The sequence below is a fragment of the Varanus komodoensis genome, unplaced genomic scaffold (assembly GCF_004798865.1).
Source record: "Varanus komodoensis strain SLA01 unplaced genomic scaffold, ASM479886v1 scaffold3, whole genome shotgun sequence".
Classification (NCBI taxonomy): domain Eukaryota; kingdom Metazoa; phylum Chordata; class Lepidosauria; order Squamata; family Varanidae; genus Varanus; species Varanus komodoensis.
Genome location: NW_025335761.1, coordinates 4,901,281 through 4,916,955, shown reverse-complemented (window position 1 = coordinate 4,916,955; position 15,675 = coordinate 4,901,281). Strand labels below are relative to the sequence as shown.

The 15,675-nt window shown below is 41.9% G+C and overlaps 1 protein-coding gene across 2 annotated transcripts; it reads right to left on the bottom strand.

Moving 5' to 3' along the window:
• Positions 1 to 408: 408 nt before the first annotated feature.
• On the bottom strand, positions 409 to 15,675 carry RAG1 (recombination activating 1). 2 transcript variants are annotated; one of them, XM_044436595.1, is made up of 2 exons: positions 15,655 to 15,675; positions 409 to 4,413 (listed from the first exon to the last, which is right to left on the bottom strand). In XM_044436595.1, exon 2 carries the CDS (start codon positions 4,391 to 4,393, stop codon positions 1,250 to 1,252), a length of 3,144 nt encoding a protein of 1,047 aa, XP_044292530.1. In that variant the 5' UTR covers positions 4,394 to 4,413; positions 15,655 to 15,675; the 3' UTR covers positions 409 to 1,249. The 2 variants fall into 2 exon arrangements, with proteins under 2 accessions (XP_044292530.1, XP_044292529.1); XM_044436594.1 differs by lacking the exon at positions 15,655 to 15,675 and adding an exon at positions 14,569 to 14,705.

Here is a 15,675-nt window from a genome sequence, read left to right as displayed (position 1 = left end):
ACAGAAAGAGAGGCAGGAGAGTTATCTTGACTGAATCAAGATCAGAGAATAGTAAAAAGCCCTGCTGGTTTGATAACCCTGATGTGGCAAAATAGCTCCTGTGTGGTAGAAATGGCAGTTTTTATGCCAACTTGAATATATATTTTCATGGCACAGGCCACCAGTATTATGGTCCAGATGTTCAGCTATTTATCTCATATCTCCAATCCAGTATAATTTAGCTGCTCTTAAGTCCCAGTTAAACCAATGGACAGTTAGTCACAACTAGTTTGTCTCATTAATTTTAATTGGACTTAAGCTTGACTGACCTTCTCTGGATTGAATCCAGATTTTGTCATATTTAGAACAGATCCATTGAAATCAATGGGACCTAAGGTAGTCGTGCCTTTCGTGGCTTTCATGACTGTCTGGATTCAATCCAATCTGTTTTAAATATATCCAGCAATGCACAACTTCACTGAATAGAAAAGCAATACTGAAATTCTGATTCTGCTTACCAACTATTATCAAAATATAATGAACCCCTTATACAGAGATTAAAGAGGTACTTTTAAGTATCTCATTTAACAGCAGGTACACTAGTTTAAAAATATGTTATACAGAAACTTTTATGTATATTATTTATGTATATGATCGATGTATAACACAAAAATTATTTTTTATTTTATTTATTAGATTTCTATCCCATCAATGTTGATAATATTTGAAACTTTTGGAGGTGTTTGAGATCTTCAGAGGCTTCACAGTTATACTTGTTAAAAATATTTTATCAAAATTCAGAGTTCAGTTCACTAGGCCTGCATCTAAGCAACTCCATGTTTTGGAAAACTTGAACTTGTATGTAAAATATTTATTACCTATATTCAAACAGATTCCCAGGGTAGCTAAAACCTAGTTACACAAGTAAAGATTCATTTTTCTCTCTGTATTATAAACCAACATTGGATTTTTTTCTAAAGCTCCTCAAGTTTAACAATACAAAAACAAAACACCAACCCTGTATCATATAATGAAATAAGAATAAAACTGCTACCTTCCTTTCCATTTTCCTCTTACCAAGTGGCTACTAAGCCACACCGCTCTACCAGTGCCCACTACCTTGCTCTGGAATCTATTGTCCAGAACAGCCCACCATCAAATGCCTTCCATCCACGGCAGAACTCTTTACCACCCAGGGTAAAAAAATACTACATCTGCCTGCACCCCATTAAAGGCAATTTAGATTCAAAACCAAAGCCATTTTTCTCTCCTAGAAATCCATGGAATCAGCAATTTCGAAAGTGTCTTCCACAAAATCTTGTGCACTCTGCTCTGTATTGTTGGTGAACCCCTGGCTTTTCAATGCATTATGAGCATTCATGAACTTCTGCAAATGCTTTGAAGTATACAGCCAATGGTGTTTTAAGACATCTTCCATTTCATAGCATTTTGATTGTCTGGCATTCATTTTTCGAAAGCGCCTAAACAGTTTGTTCCCAGACTCATTTCCTTCACTTGCCCAAGCACCAATGGAGCCATCTCTCTCTATAATTTCTGGAACATGAGCAAGAGTTTTGTGGAAATAATTGGTAATCTTGCCATCATATCTATACCTGAACTTTGTGGACAACAACTCTGCAAAACGTTGAGAATTGAAACTGTACTGGCACACCAGTTCTGGACATTCTTTGGTGGGACATGAAGAGCGCCATACTGGTTTCATCTTAAGGTACAGGTCCATGAGTTCTCGGAGGGCTTCATGCCTCTCCTCACACCCAATTAGTTCACAAACTGCTTCCACAGTCTCTTTCGTCATAAGCTTTCGAGCAAAATTTCCATTCATCCTTGTTAAAGGCTTCAGATTCATTTTCTTTCTGAGGTGTTTATCAAGAGTGCACTGCCACCTCTTTCTCTCTTCTTTTGGTGCATCAGGATTTTTGTACACTTCACCAATCTCAAGCTGGAATATCTTGTAAAACTCAGCTGCATTGCCAATGTCGCAGTGCAATGCATCTATTGATGGTACAGTCTCAATAAATGGTTTGGCAGAAACACCCTTCACTCTGTCACGTAGTTCATCAACAGTTTCATGGTAGGGGTTGGACCTCCACACCTCATACCTTTCCAGGTTTTCAGCATGATTCCTTGTAATGGAGTGGAGGATCAAATTCTGAGAGGCTTCCACGCGTGTTGCATCACAAAGAGTACAAATGTAAGTAGAGCCAGAGGCTTCCAGGCCCTCTACTTCACGGACAAGCTTTTCATCATACCCAGTGCCTCTGAAGATGAACTTGAACATTCTGGGGATTCCAGCCATATCCAGGATTAATACACTACTCTTCATGGACTCTCTTTCTGCTATAAGAGGACTCAGGATGGCCGTGAGTGTCTCATGGTCTGATTCATCAGCCAGCATAAGGCACAAAGGTTTGCAACAAAGCTCTGAATTGGGCTTGGTTTCTTCAAAAATCTTTGTGCTCCCACTGTCATGACAGACAGTGATGCTCATGATGGTGAAAGAGAATCGAACTGCCTTCTCGGGGACCATTGGGCCACAGCCGTGCTTTTCACTAACATCCCCCATTCCATCACAGGACTCTTTAATCACCACAGTGAAAGGGCCTTTCAAATAGTCATCCAAGTCCTGAATTTTCAGCCCTTCTAGGATGTCCTCTTCCATATCCATTAGGGCAGAAACCAAAGCTGTGTCGTATCGAAATCTCTTTGCTATCGTATCTATTGGGTAGTCATCAGCCAAATGCTGCATCCCTGAAAGCCCATCAATAATGCCTACATCTGTATTACTGGACACATTTTTCAAGGGTGGTTTCCACTCGAAAGGATGATAACCTGGCAGGAGGGACTTTTCAGCTGTTCGAAGAGCATGCAGTGGCTGGAAAATCTGTCTGCCTGTTATTGCTTTTACAGTCCTGTACATTTTATGGTATTGGCTGCAGCTGAGAAACGTGTTGACTCGGATTGCCAAGCAAACAGCTGGAGGGAGGCCAGATCCTTTCCCTTGCATTATAGCTTCCAACTCATCAGCTTGCCTGTGTTCATTTCTAGATCTCAGAGCCAGTAGGAACAAAGTTAGACACACAGACTTTACATCTCCCCCCTCTTCTTTCTCTGCAAAAGCTTTTACTTGAAGTTTGAGCTCTCGTAGGCGATGCTTTTGCCCTCTCCGGGTCAGTGAGAGTAAGTGCTGTCTTGGACGGCCACCCTTGTTGACATACACATAGCCATCTTGGTCCTCTACCTCTTTGTGACTGGAAAGATGGTGGCAGTACTTCCCCAGTGAGACCTCCTCAAGACAATCTTTCACTGGGCATCTCACAGCCAAACCATTGAGGATATTCAGAAAGGATTTCACAGGGCTCTCCAAATCAGTTGGAAAGCAAGGATAGCGACAGGACGGGCAGTAGCTCCCCATTACTTTGAGACATTTAAAAATGCAGACCCTGCAGAATAAGTGTTTGCATGTTGTTTCTACTGGGTCAGACAGGATATGCTCACAGACTTGGCAAGAGATTGACTTTACAAAGTCTTTAGGATAGTCTACTGCAAGTCTACTGGTACTGAGGTGGATCTTGCTGCAGTTGGCAATCTTCTTCATTAAGCTCTTGTTCACTGGTTTCATAGTTCTCACGCGCCTTATTATTCTAGCATGCCCTGTCGTGTTCTTGAGCTTTTTGCTCAACTGCGGATTCAGGGCTTGTTTTTTTCTCTTGACCCCATGGAAGGAAGTGCTACAAACATCACAGTTGGCTGAATGTGGATGCCACTCCATTGTGTCATTCCTCGGAAAATACACTTCACACGGGGAATTGCTGAACTTCCTTTGAACCACATTCCAACAATTGTGGCAAAAGTGAGTGGGGTGGATCGTGTCAATGTCTCCTCTCACGTCAACCTTAAACACCTTGGCGAGAAGTTCTGGCCACGATGTGGCCCTTCTCTCTCTCTTTCTCAGAAGCGCCTGCATCTCCTCATCCACCGGCCCATGAACAGGGTGGCTTCTCTTGCAAGGGTCAGTTTTAAACGAACCACCACAAATGCGACAGAGGTGCTGCAGGTTTGCTTGATGAGTTTCTATCTCTTTATAGCTGCTGTGAACGACGACTTTATTTATTGCCGGCATACTTTTGTTCAGTTCTGTGCCTGCTTCAAAGGGCACATGTTGTGACACGAAAGCTGCTGAATCAACCTGTTGCTCGGTGACTCTGACCAGAGAAGCTGCCACTTCTTTATCGCTGCTAGCCAGATGGTTATCTTCAGGAAGTGGCTTTCCTAGCGGCCTCACTTTGAACAGCTTGAATTTCCACTCAGAAAATTTCATATATGGCGGCTGGAGTTGTTCCGGCACAAAGCGCAAATTCATGGTTGGAGGTGGTGGCGGAGGCAGCCTCTCCATACTGGCAGAGGTTGAATCGCCTGTGACAGGGAAAAGAGAAAGCAGAAGTCGGTAAGGAGCTGGAGCAATAGGAGGGGAAATGAATGAAAGTGAATGATAATGTGAAGCGTCCCTCATGGATAAATGTGCTAGCATGCATTATTTGATAGCAAGAATAATGCCCATCAAACACCAACTGTGAATGTAAGTGTTGCACACGGTAGGAATGGGTAAGGCACCGCCTAATGGCCAGTTGGTTGGGAAGAAGTAAACAAATATACTGTGCTCTACTGTGAAAATACATTTTTCTACAGATAAAAATCTCTCCAAATGCAGGACAAGCTGAGAGAGGAACTTTTCTCTCTGTGAATTGCATTCTCCAGAGAAACTCATCTAACACCCATGCTAGGGGGTTTTCTTCAGTGCCATACGAAGAGCTTTCTATTTCCCCTGGCATTTAAAAAACAGCTTTATTTTGCTGCTAGTTTTACTTTGGGTTTACATGCTTTTAAAACCCTTTGATGTTGGTTTTATCTTGATTTTATTATGCCTTTCGTTGTTCTCTGCATTTAAAGTTTTCAGTTGATCTGTACACAAGCCGAAACATTCTAGTTACTGGGCAGTCAGATCAATCAATCCATAACAGTAAAGATAAAAATGAAGCTGAATCAGCAATACTCAGGTGAGTACAGATGAACATAAGAAGAGGCATCACTAGTCACATGATCTAGTCCCTTGCAGAGTCACATCTGGGAAACCCAGTTCTGCTTGTTTACAGCAGCAGCCAGCTGTTCACAGAGCTGATTGGCTGGTACCTGTGACATCACAAAGGCCCATCCCTTGAACTATTTTACTATTTTTAAGCATCTTTAATGACGAAGACAGTTTTTTGTTTGTTTAAAAACAGAAAGGCTATTTCAAAGTATGAAATCGTAGATCGTCGTAAGGAATGTGGGGGTTCAAGAGAGACAAGAAATTAAGAGCTGAAATATGGGTTAAATGTGTGCTGTCCACTGCTTTATGATAATTAGAGGAAGCAGAGCTGCCTCTCAGGACTAACAAGAAGAAATGTAGTTTTGCTTCAAAATGTACCACTGTGCATCCTTACAATGGTTTCAGTGCAGCCAGATGATACTGTCAGATGAAAAAGATGAGATTTTGTTTTAAAGTTATTAAAATTTGTTATAGCTGCTAGTACTGGACCAACTTTCAACAACTTTAAAGTATTATTTTAGACCCCAATTGTGCACATGTTGGACTCAATGGGTTTGGACTAGCCTAACTCTGGTTGCCAAATGCAGACTATATTTACTCAGGGGTAGGTCCCACTATAATAATATTGCTTATTCTTAGGAGCAGTTGCAAAGGGTTAAAACCAGACGGCGCACTCTTCAGAAGCCAGTCCTGTTATGTTCTGTGTGCCTTGCCCACCACAATAAATTATACACATCTTGTCCTGCATCCACTGAAGGGTGAGCAATGTTGTAAGACTAACAGTTCCCACTATTGTTTGCAAAGGAGTCAAGAAATGGCAGCAATTCCCTGGATTCACTTTTCTACCCATAAGGCATGTATATTTATTAGGCAGTATTTGTTTAGTGCCATCGGGGCTCCCTGTCTCCATGCAACAACAGGGAAGTCACAGGCAGCTTCCAGTACCATCCACAAGGATTCAGTGCCTTCAAGGAGTCACTAGGCTGAGGGAAAGACACTGTGACATCTCAGAGCAGCATCCCATAACCTGGCACCTCTTAGGTATATTAGACCAATTCCATCATCTACAGCCAGCATCCACTACATAAGTATGCTAGGAGTTGTAGTTCGAGCCGTCTATCTGTAGGTTTGGAATGGCTGACCTGCTATATCAAGATAGTTTTTATGCACATGGACAGATGCATACCAGAGCAGGACTAGGCAACTTGTAGCTCACCAGATAATTTTAGCCCACAGCTCTCATCGGCATTAGCCAGCACAGCCAAGGGTGAGGGATGATGGGAGTTGTAGCCCAAAACACCTGGAGGGCCACAGGGTACTGTCCCCTGCACTAAAAGATGTATCAGTCTAATAAAATGTAAAAGAGAAGACCCCTTTCTAGTTAAATGACCTGATGCAAAGCTGGACAAAGGAGACAGAGCTGGATCTTCAATGCTTGCGCAGAAGAGAGAAATGTGGCAGGTGCTGCTTGTTATGGTGGTGGTGGGGGGTGGCTTTCCAGATGTTGCTGGGCTATACGTTCCATCATTCTCCAACATTGCCGGTTGGGGCTGATTGTCATTTGAGTCCCACAACAGCTAGGTCCCCACTATTTCCCATCATTAACCTAAGCCCATGTCCTCAAATTGTACCTAATTTTGGCACATCTGCTATTTTCTCATCATACCCTGCAAAGTTCCTCCTGCTGATTTTGGAAGATCGAATTGCCATCAATGGCACAAGAGCAAACCAGTTGTACAGCCCTAGCAGTATATGAGTAGGACAAGGGATAAAACCCATATGGAAGGGGGTGAAGAGTAGAGACAGACAACAATATGTACCATTACTGAAGAAACAATGCACTAAAGATTAACTACTGGGATGACCATGTGTTGAGTCCTTCCAATGGAAAATGTTTTAAGGGTAGAGTAATTTCTGGACCAAAAATCCCTATTCAGTCATTCAAAAGGGAATCAACTTGCAAGGGGAGGATATACTCCAGTCCTGCCCTCTTCACTGCGTTCATCATCTCCACTTGTGGAGACCGACTATCGGAAGAGAAAAGCATCTTCTCTCCATGCACTGAGAATCCAGTGTTTTCAATCCCCGTGAGAGTCCCCACAAACAAGGCACAGTCACACTCCACCAGCAGAGGGCAGGGAACTCAACAAAGAAGAAACACAAGGCTGAAGTGTGCCTTCCCCTTGTGTCACTTTAACCCCTTTCTGAATGACTAAACAGGACTAACCTTTATATGTGCACATTCTCTGAATAATCGGACATGAGCATTAACACTGTGTAGCTCAATCCCATGCAAATGTACTCAAAAGCAAGCTCTCCTAGATGAAATATGTACAGATGTTCATCTCTAGACATCAAACTGGGTTACTCTAGAGTAAGCCTATTTGTTTAATGTACTATTAAGGGGTATGATCTACTATACATCCATGAAGGCAATCTTCCTTCTCCTGGTGTTTTAGAACAGGTACATCCTGTTCATGTTCTAGACCAGCCTTCATCAACCTGATATGCCCCAGATATTTTGGACTTCAGCTTCCAGCAGCCCCAGCCAGCATGACCACAAATTCTGGAAAGTGTGGTCCAAAGATCTGGCTGAAATACAACTCTAGCTACTTTCCATCAATTGCTCAAACTAGGTTTATTTTGCATTTAGGACTTCCTAGTCCTATTGTTTTCAGTAGGCTTAATATAGTTTAAGCAAGAGTGTGTAATTTTTAAAGATGTGTTTGTTTACATAGTGAGAAACACATAAGATGTTTTAAACTCTGTTTCTAAATATATTGCTTGAGATTAACAAGTAACAGCATCTGCATCTTCTACTTACAATAGCTTTGCGAGGTAGATTTTCTTATGGCTATCACATTATACCATGGAAATTCTACCATCTGATGAAATAGTCACCTGTCCTTTGCAATACTGAAGCTTTCCTATGATTGAATTCTCATTAATAACAGATAAAGTATCAAACCTGTGTCAAGAATGTACTATTTCAGATTGCAGGTAAGGTCTCTAATTATGAACTACACAATCTTTAGCATACTTACTCATAAGTCAGTCCTACAATGTTAAGTAGGATTTACTCACTATCAAGTATGTTGAAATTTACACCTCATGGTCTGCATATAGATTTGAAGGCAGGTGGGAACAGAAAAGGGTGGAAGAGAGAAAACTGCAGGGAGCAGGAGAAAGCTTCTGAATTTTTTCCACACCTTTATATTTTTTCTCCATACAAAGATAGCAATGTCTAGAAAGTATTAGGAAGATAAACTCCTCCTATTTCATTGTGGTGAACCAGACCACAATAGATGTCATTAAATCAACATAGTTCATAACGTCATCTCACCTTGTCTCACCCTTCCAGAATGAGTCATCCAATATCACACATCTAGACTAATGCTGCTGTGGTTATGCAGCTCAGGAGGTATATCACATTGATTTCATCTCCTGACTAAGAAAAGTTCAAAGCTAAAATGCCAGTAGAAGATTTCCTAATCCCTATGGCCCTATCAACAAATTTTTATCTAGTCTCAAGTAATGTAACTGCCATCAATTTGCTCAGGAGATAACTCGAAAGGTCTCACCATTAGGGATTCTTCCTCACATAGCACTTTTGCATCTATCTGTGCTCCACTGACTTTAATTAGGCTATATGAGACAATCCTACCCAAGGGCAGAAGCCACCAGGAAGTTCTCCTATGCAAACTCCAAGGGAACAAATAGGAACTGTCCAGGAAGTCTTCCTGGCCCTGGTGTTGACCTCATCTGATAGTCATATATCACCACAGTGATCTCGTCTTATAAGCCCAGTTTGACTAGGTTTGATAGTGCCTTGAAAAGGACAAAAATAGTTCTAAAGTTCTTTAATTCTTAATACTCTCCAGCCAATATTTTTAGGAAGACTTCCCTTTTGCTCAGTGAAATTTGGATGGAGATACATGATCAGATTTGCATGTTTTATTTTTATGGGAAGTTGGCTTCATTATAAAATATCAGATTGGCTATAGAAAGCTGCTATTTTAACTGGTGTTTCTGTTTAAGAACTGCATACTCAGGCAAGCTTCATGAATCCTTTGGGGTCAGTTTTCTCTGGGAACTGGACTCAATCTTGAATGAAAGTTCTCCATTCTGGGTAGATCAGAAAATATCTTGGTTTTCAAGGCTGCAGAAACGTATCCCTTCAATGAAACCTTTGAAAATATCGAGTTTTTATTATTTTTCACATTCCTCTTTGTATTGTTTTAAATTGCTGTATACCTCCTTGATGACATTTTAGCAGATAATGCAGTATATAAATATTAAAAATAAATAAGAGAAAGCACAAGCTTTGTAAGAGGATACTCCTTGAACCCAGTCTTAGAGTGCCTATAAGGATTTGGAACATTGCAGTAAATTTTATCCACCTACCTTGTTCCCACTCACAGATTCTGCAGTCGTCTGTATGTCACCTCAGTTGGTTGGCACCAAGATCTTTCTCATACAAGCACACATGTATGTGTGTGCTTCCCCTTTCCCTGCTGGGCTTTTAAAGCTCCTTGTGGTGTTGTTTATCTTACCCTAGCCCTGTCCCTCCCAGCTCCCTGTACAGTTTGGTTACTAACCACAAGTTGCTTGCAATCATCCACAGTTGAGAAATCTCATCTCCAGCTGACACCTGGGATGTGTGTGTGTCAGTGTTCGACAAGTTTATCAAAACAATGCTTTCCTGTGGGAGACCAGTAGCTCATGGACATATTCAAATTCTGCTTTGTGTTTGTCAGTGTTTTTCTATCCACATGTTTTGGAACTTTTGTATGACATACAAAATTGACCTCTCAAATTTAGGGTTAAAGCAACCAGGTAAGCTCCAAATGTTTTGCCCTACAACAGCCAGTATTCCTGGCCACTGCCTCCACTGATCAGGGCTGATGGGAACCAAGGACCAGGGCCTTTTTGTCGCAGAACGCACCAGAATGGCGTTCCAGCACCTTTTTTCAATGGATTTTATGAAGTGATTTTGGTGTGTGTGCTTGCTTCCGGCGGCGACGTGAGTTCTGGCACCTTTTTTATTTTACAAAAAAAGCACTGCCAAGGACCAAAATAACTGGGGAGTGCCAGGCTGGAGAAGCCTGGTCTAGACATGAGCTGGGTGTTCTTGCCTCAAAATCCACTCAGATATAAACTCAGTGACCTTAGAAAATGGAGCATTTTTCAGACTGAATCCCCTCCTATTTTGTGAATAACAGTGAAGCTTTTCTCAAAGTATCTGTCTACAGATTTTTAAGTAATGTTGGATGAAGAACTTTGAAAAAGCATTTTATCAATCCCCTCCCTTACTATATTATTAAAGGCAGCACTTCAATACAGGTTTATTTTTCACAATACATTTCAATAACATGTCGGAATGCCTGAACTGATGCCATTCCGCTATAATAAAACAGATGGGGATCAATTCAGGATTGAGGGAAATCAGAACATACACCACTGATTTGAAATGCTGCATTCTATTCTCAGTCAGGTCTAGATGCCTCCAAAATCATGTCTAGCTGGAAATGGGATTCATTCCTGCACATCACAATCAACCTTCACTGCCTTCCTATTTGAAACCAAACATAGAAGCTATTGCAAAGAAAAGAGTGGTGGGACTCACACTCCAAACTGATCTCCTCACATTATTTCTACCATTAGGGCCTGGCATTCTTCAAACCATTTATATCACAGCTTTTATATAAATTGCATTTTCTTCCACAGCATGTATTTCAGCATGTTCTCAACCTGCTATTATGGCCGTACTTCACGTCCTTCTTCCTAACAGACCAGAACAAAGCTTTCTAACTAAAAGGATTTTTATATGTTAAAGCTGACCAGCTAGGCCGGCTTTGGACTACAAATGAAGAGCATTACAGAAGGCAATAACGAAAGAAACAAGGAGAGTTAGAATACTAGGCATTAGGGAAATGTAGCTTAATGATAAGATGTTGATTCCAAGCTGCTCCCTTCAAAACTGAAAAGAGCAAACGGCACACTCAGGGTGGGTCCTTCTGTTTCAGGACCAGCTGTTCAGAGTGTCTGACACCCTATTAAACTGACACCATGTCAGTGGATTAATGCAATTAAATCCACCCCTCCCCACATCAGTTTGCTCACTAAACTTTCTTACAGAATTTGAAACTGATTCTCAGTGACTACCTGGCTTATCTCTGCGACACTTGATCTTGGCATTTCAGCTGCAGATCCTCCTCTTTGGCTCCTCTTTGTCTGAATCAGAATCTGAGTTTATATCCACAACCCTGGAAGGCTCTTCTATAGGAGGAATGGGCCCAAACCCTACACCTGCAGCACTGTTTGGAAGTGGTTTCAGCAGCAAGTGGCTGGGTGGAGCAGAGCTGCAATGTGGAAATGTCTTACTGAGCTTTTCCTTTAAGCATATTTGCTAATGTGCATGAGTGCAGGGGTGAATGTGTGATTAACTTTTTTAAATGCTCTGGGCCAGGAACAACTAGCTGAACATGCATCATAGGCCTGTCTACTCAGAAGAAAATCACATGGTCTTCAATAGCACTTTCTCCTGCCAAAATTGGCACGGGGAAAAGGACTTGTTTTGGCTTTTGGGAAGAAGCAGCTGTGAAGTGATTTTGAGTCTCCACTCCTTTGCCCCAGTGAGCGTGCACATAAGCTTAATGGATCTAGAAGACACACACACACACACACACACACACACACACACGAAACTTATAGGGACATGTCCCTGTGCATATGACTTTTCCAGCTCCTTCTATTTCTCCCATAGTTGCATTTACATGTGACACTCAACCATGTTTTTAACACAGTGGAAACTGTGCTTTGCATAAAAATAGTAGCAGTACTTCCTCGTACATGGAGTGTAACTAGTGTGAGCGAACTTCACACAACCCTTGATTTTACACTGTATCACAAATACAAATACAAAGCCAAAACCAAATAAGCAGTGTGTCTAATTGCAAACTGTGAGTGGGCTCAAAAATCACAATAAATTACCCTGAAAAGAAGTCATGGTGGATGGCAGTAAAGAAACATATATTCGCCCCGTAATTACAGCCACACTCCAGCAGTATTTATTTTCACAGTGGCTTATCATGATGTGCAGAACTGCTCTTTATGTTACACATGCTTGTGAGGTATGCTGAGTACTACAAAGTAATTAAAGATTTAGATGATTTTCTGGAAAGTATTTGCCTTTTTTACATAAGAAAAACACTAAGGCTGAAAAGTCAAGTTTGCATAATGTTGGCAAATCCATAGCAGGGAATTCAAAAGCCATGAAAAGCAGATAGCTCCAGGAAGCGAGCCAAACCATAAGTTTCAGATCAAGTGAATCCATCAAGAAAATGCAAACAAAACTCACTAAGCTTGAAGCAGATGGGCTGAGAGACGGGTGGCCATACAAGTGCAATGGACACATTTGTGCATGCATATATGTGCATGCACCAAAGCATGCATCACACACACAGGCATGAAATAAATTCCAGGTTTGATGTACAAATATCAACAGGACAAACCTGATTTTATTTATTTATTTTTTACATTTCTATACTACCCAATTGCTGAAGCTCTCTGACTGGTTCACAACAAGCATTTAAAATAAGATAAGTTTAAAACTACAGTATTCAATAGAAGGAAAAAAACAAAGTAAAAAACTAGCAGCAATGTAACCATTAAAATACAACAACATATTTCGAACAGAAATTGAAAGACAACAATTCCTAAGAAGGTCTTCGCCAAGATGCCACAACAGAAAAGGCCCTGGGGATGATCTTAGGGTCTCAGCAGGTATGTATAGGAGGAAGCTATCTTTCAGTGAACCTGGCCCCAAGTCATTTAGGGTTTTGAATGTTAATACCAACACTTAAATCATGTCTGGACATAGACTGGCAATAACTGGAGACTGAAAAGTACCTGCTTAGAATGAACATATTGGCCCGTTCCCATTAACAGTGCCACTGCCCTGATTTGAATGACCTGACCTTTACTGGCCATTTCCAAAGGCACTCCTCATAAAACACACTAACTGCAGTAATCCAGAGCAGACTATAAGGATCTCGGTTCCCCCTTCATATTTTCAAAGCAACAGACCATTCTTTGGCAAAAGATCTTTATTCTCCAAAGTGCATCCAATCCAATAAGCACAATAATCACAAAATGACTCTCTGAGCATACACAAAGAAGGTTATTGAACCCAATCTAGTAACTACTTCCGAGAAATCTCCTTTTGAGTAACCCTGGGGCCCCTCCCTCTGGAGAGGGGCAGGCCTCTTCTCTGTATGCTGCCCATCTAGTTGGCTAGCCCTTCTCTCCCAACATCACATATTGGGGCCAAGAGTGGTACCAGGCTCAGCTGGCTCCTGGGGCGCCTGTCCCCTGCCCCCTCACAGCAGTTGAGATCCTGGCTATTCACTCCACCCACCTGGCAAGGGTGGCCTTGAGATAAGCTCCTCCCCTTTTCCCATCTTGACGTGGCAGAACTGAGCAACTTTATCTTCAAGATGTCATGCAAATTTGTCACAGTGTTTCACAGGAATCCACCATTTCTCCCCGTGGCCCAGATTCTGGCAGGCCATGAACCACTCAGAAAATTTCCACTGGATGACGACAAGAAGATACAATCTATTTTCACTATCATAGAGTAGGCTCAATAATAAGCTCTAGCCTATGTTTGACAAGACACAGTACAGATTTTACACCACCTGCATTCTAGCCATCTTCCCTCTTACTTCACTGCCTTCAGCTCAGATGTATCCCAAGAAGCTGGCTGGGCTCTGCTCAGAGGGAGAGGGTACTTTGGTGCTATCCAGTCTAGCACCTGAATCATCTCTGTATTCCACAGAGTGACCTGAGCTTTGAAAGGAGCACCAGTCATGCCCACAGAAAAATCCCCCAGGACCTTCTGGAATCTGTTAGACTCTATTAGCCTCCATGGGTTGGCCATTTGAATATGCCTCTTGTGCTGGTAGATAGGAAAGGCTGCTGAGAGTCTAAACCTCAAAAAGAAATGATCCAAGTGAGATAGAGGTTAAATCCCCCTCTTTCAGATCACCCAGTCCAAACAAACAAACCCTGACTTAGGAAAGTGCTGGGATGTTGGCATGTTGAGACAACCCCATGATTGCCATGGTTGCCACAGAGTCCTAATCCACCCCAGAGCCAGCAACCTTGGCGAGAAAATTGAGACTTCTTCAGAAACATAGTTCTACACATCTCCAAACTGAAAGATGAGGCTACCTCCACTGAATACACCAGCAGAATGCCTAATCTGTCCCAGCAACCCAACACAAGGTACAGTCACTCAGCACTTGAATGGAAAGGAAAGCTATAGAGAGGAAGACTTTCCTCCTCAACCCACAAGTCAGAAAGAGACAGTTCGGAGAGACTAGCTCAGTTCCCCCACCCAGGTCTCAGTAATGCACATCAGATCAACTGCCTGATCCACAATTCAATTGTAGATAAGGGCGATTTCATTTTGGACTGACCTGGCATTCAGCAGCAGCAGCAGCTTTATTGTGTCAGCCCTTCCAGGACTTCTCAGCACTGACAGTGAAAAGGATTGAGTGCTGCCTTCAATTTATCCTTAGCTATGGTCCAGAATTTTGACCACATTTGGTGGAAGCAAAATCTCTACAATGAGGCTTCAGATACAGTGAAGGGCAGGGTCTCCTGCTCCTTTAAAAGAATGTGGGGAGGGACTTGCCATGTGTGCCTGTTGCTGTAATGCAGAAGTGTTTTCTGCAGAGACCAGAGTTCTGTCCTTATTGCTCATGTGGTCACCCTGCACAGAAAGGATTGTTTTGTAATCAATGCCGGTTCATGCATTCATTGCCCATGATTCAGTATGTTAGGACTTCAATAACAATTGGGTTAAACCACAAAAACCATGAATGCTGCAAGGGTTACCACAGGGTTGCTGCAAGTGTTTGTTTGCTTTCCCTATTCAATTAGCACCATCATGTGGCAGAGAGCAACTCTGCATTGTGAAGATGTAGTTGGAGGCTTAGCAGGGGAAATTAAAGAGTTCAGTTCCTGTTTTCAGGTTACACTGCAATTACATGGATATGGTAATTCCACTTAGGTTTTCTTTTCATTTTTAGGGATTTGCTAGTGATGCTCATTCAACAAACAGATATTCTTATCACATAAAGAATGTGACATTCCACTAGTATGCATAATCCTAGTATAAGACATATAGGATTTTTATTGTTCTCTCATTCAGTCTTATAAATGTAACTGTATTCATCACCATTTCACCATGGTTTTTGTTTTGTTCTTATTTAGATTTAAACTTTTAAAGCTCTCAGGCAACATGCAAAGCAACCCATGACTTTGGAGAAATGAACATGAACACCAGGTTGGTGAGGCTAAACGTGTGGGCCAAGGTTCCTCCCTCCCAGACCCCACGCCATCTCTGCCACTGCCCATTCAGTCTCTTGAAGAAAAGTAAATACACCAACAAAAGAAATACACATCTGTTTGTGTAACTTGGCTCACAAGGGGAAATGGCTTGGATATAGTGGGTGATGATTGAGAAAAACAATGCCTTATCGACCTTTTACACCTAATACCTTGCTAAGTAGAGAAGCAGC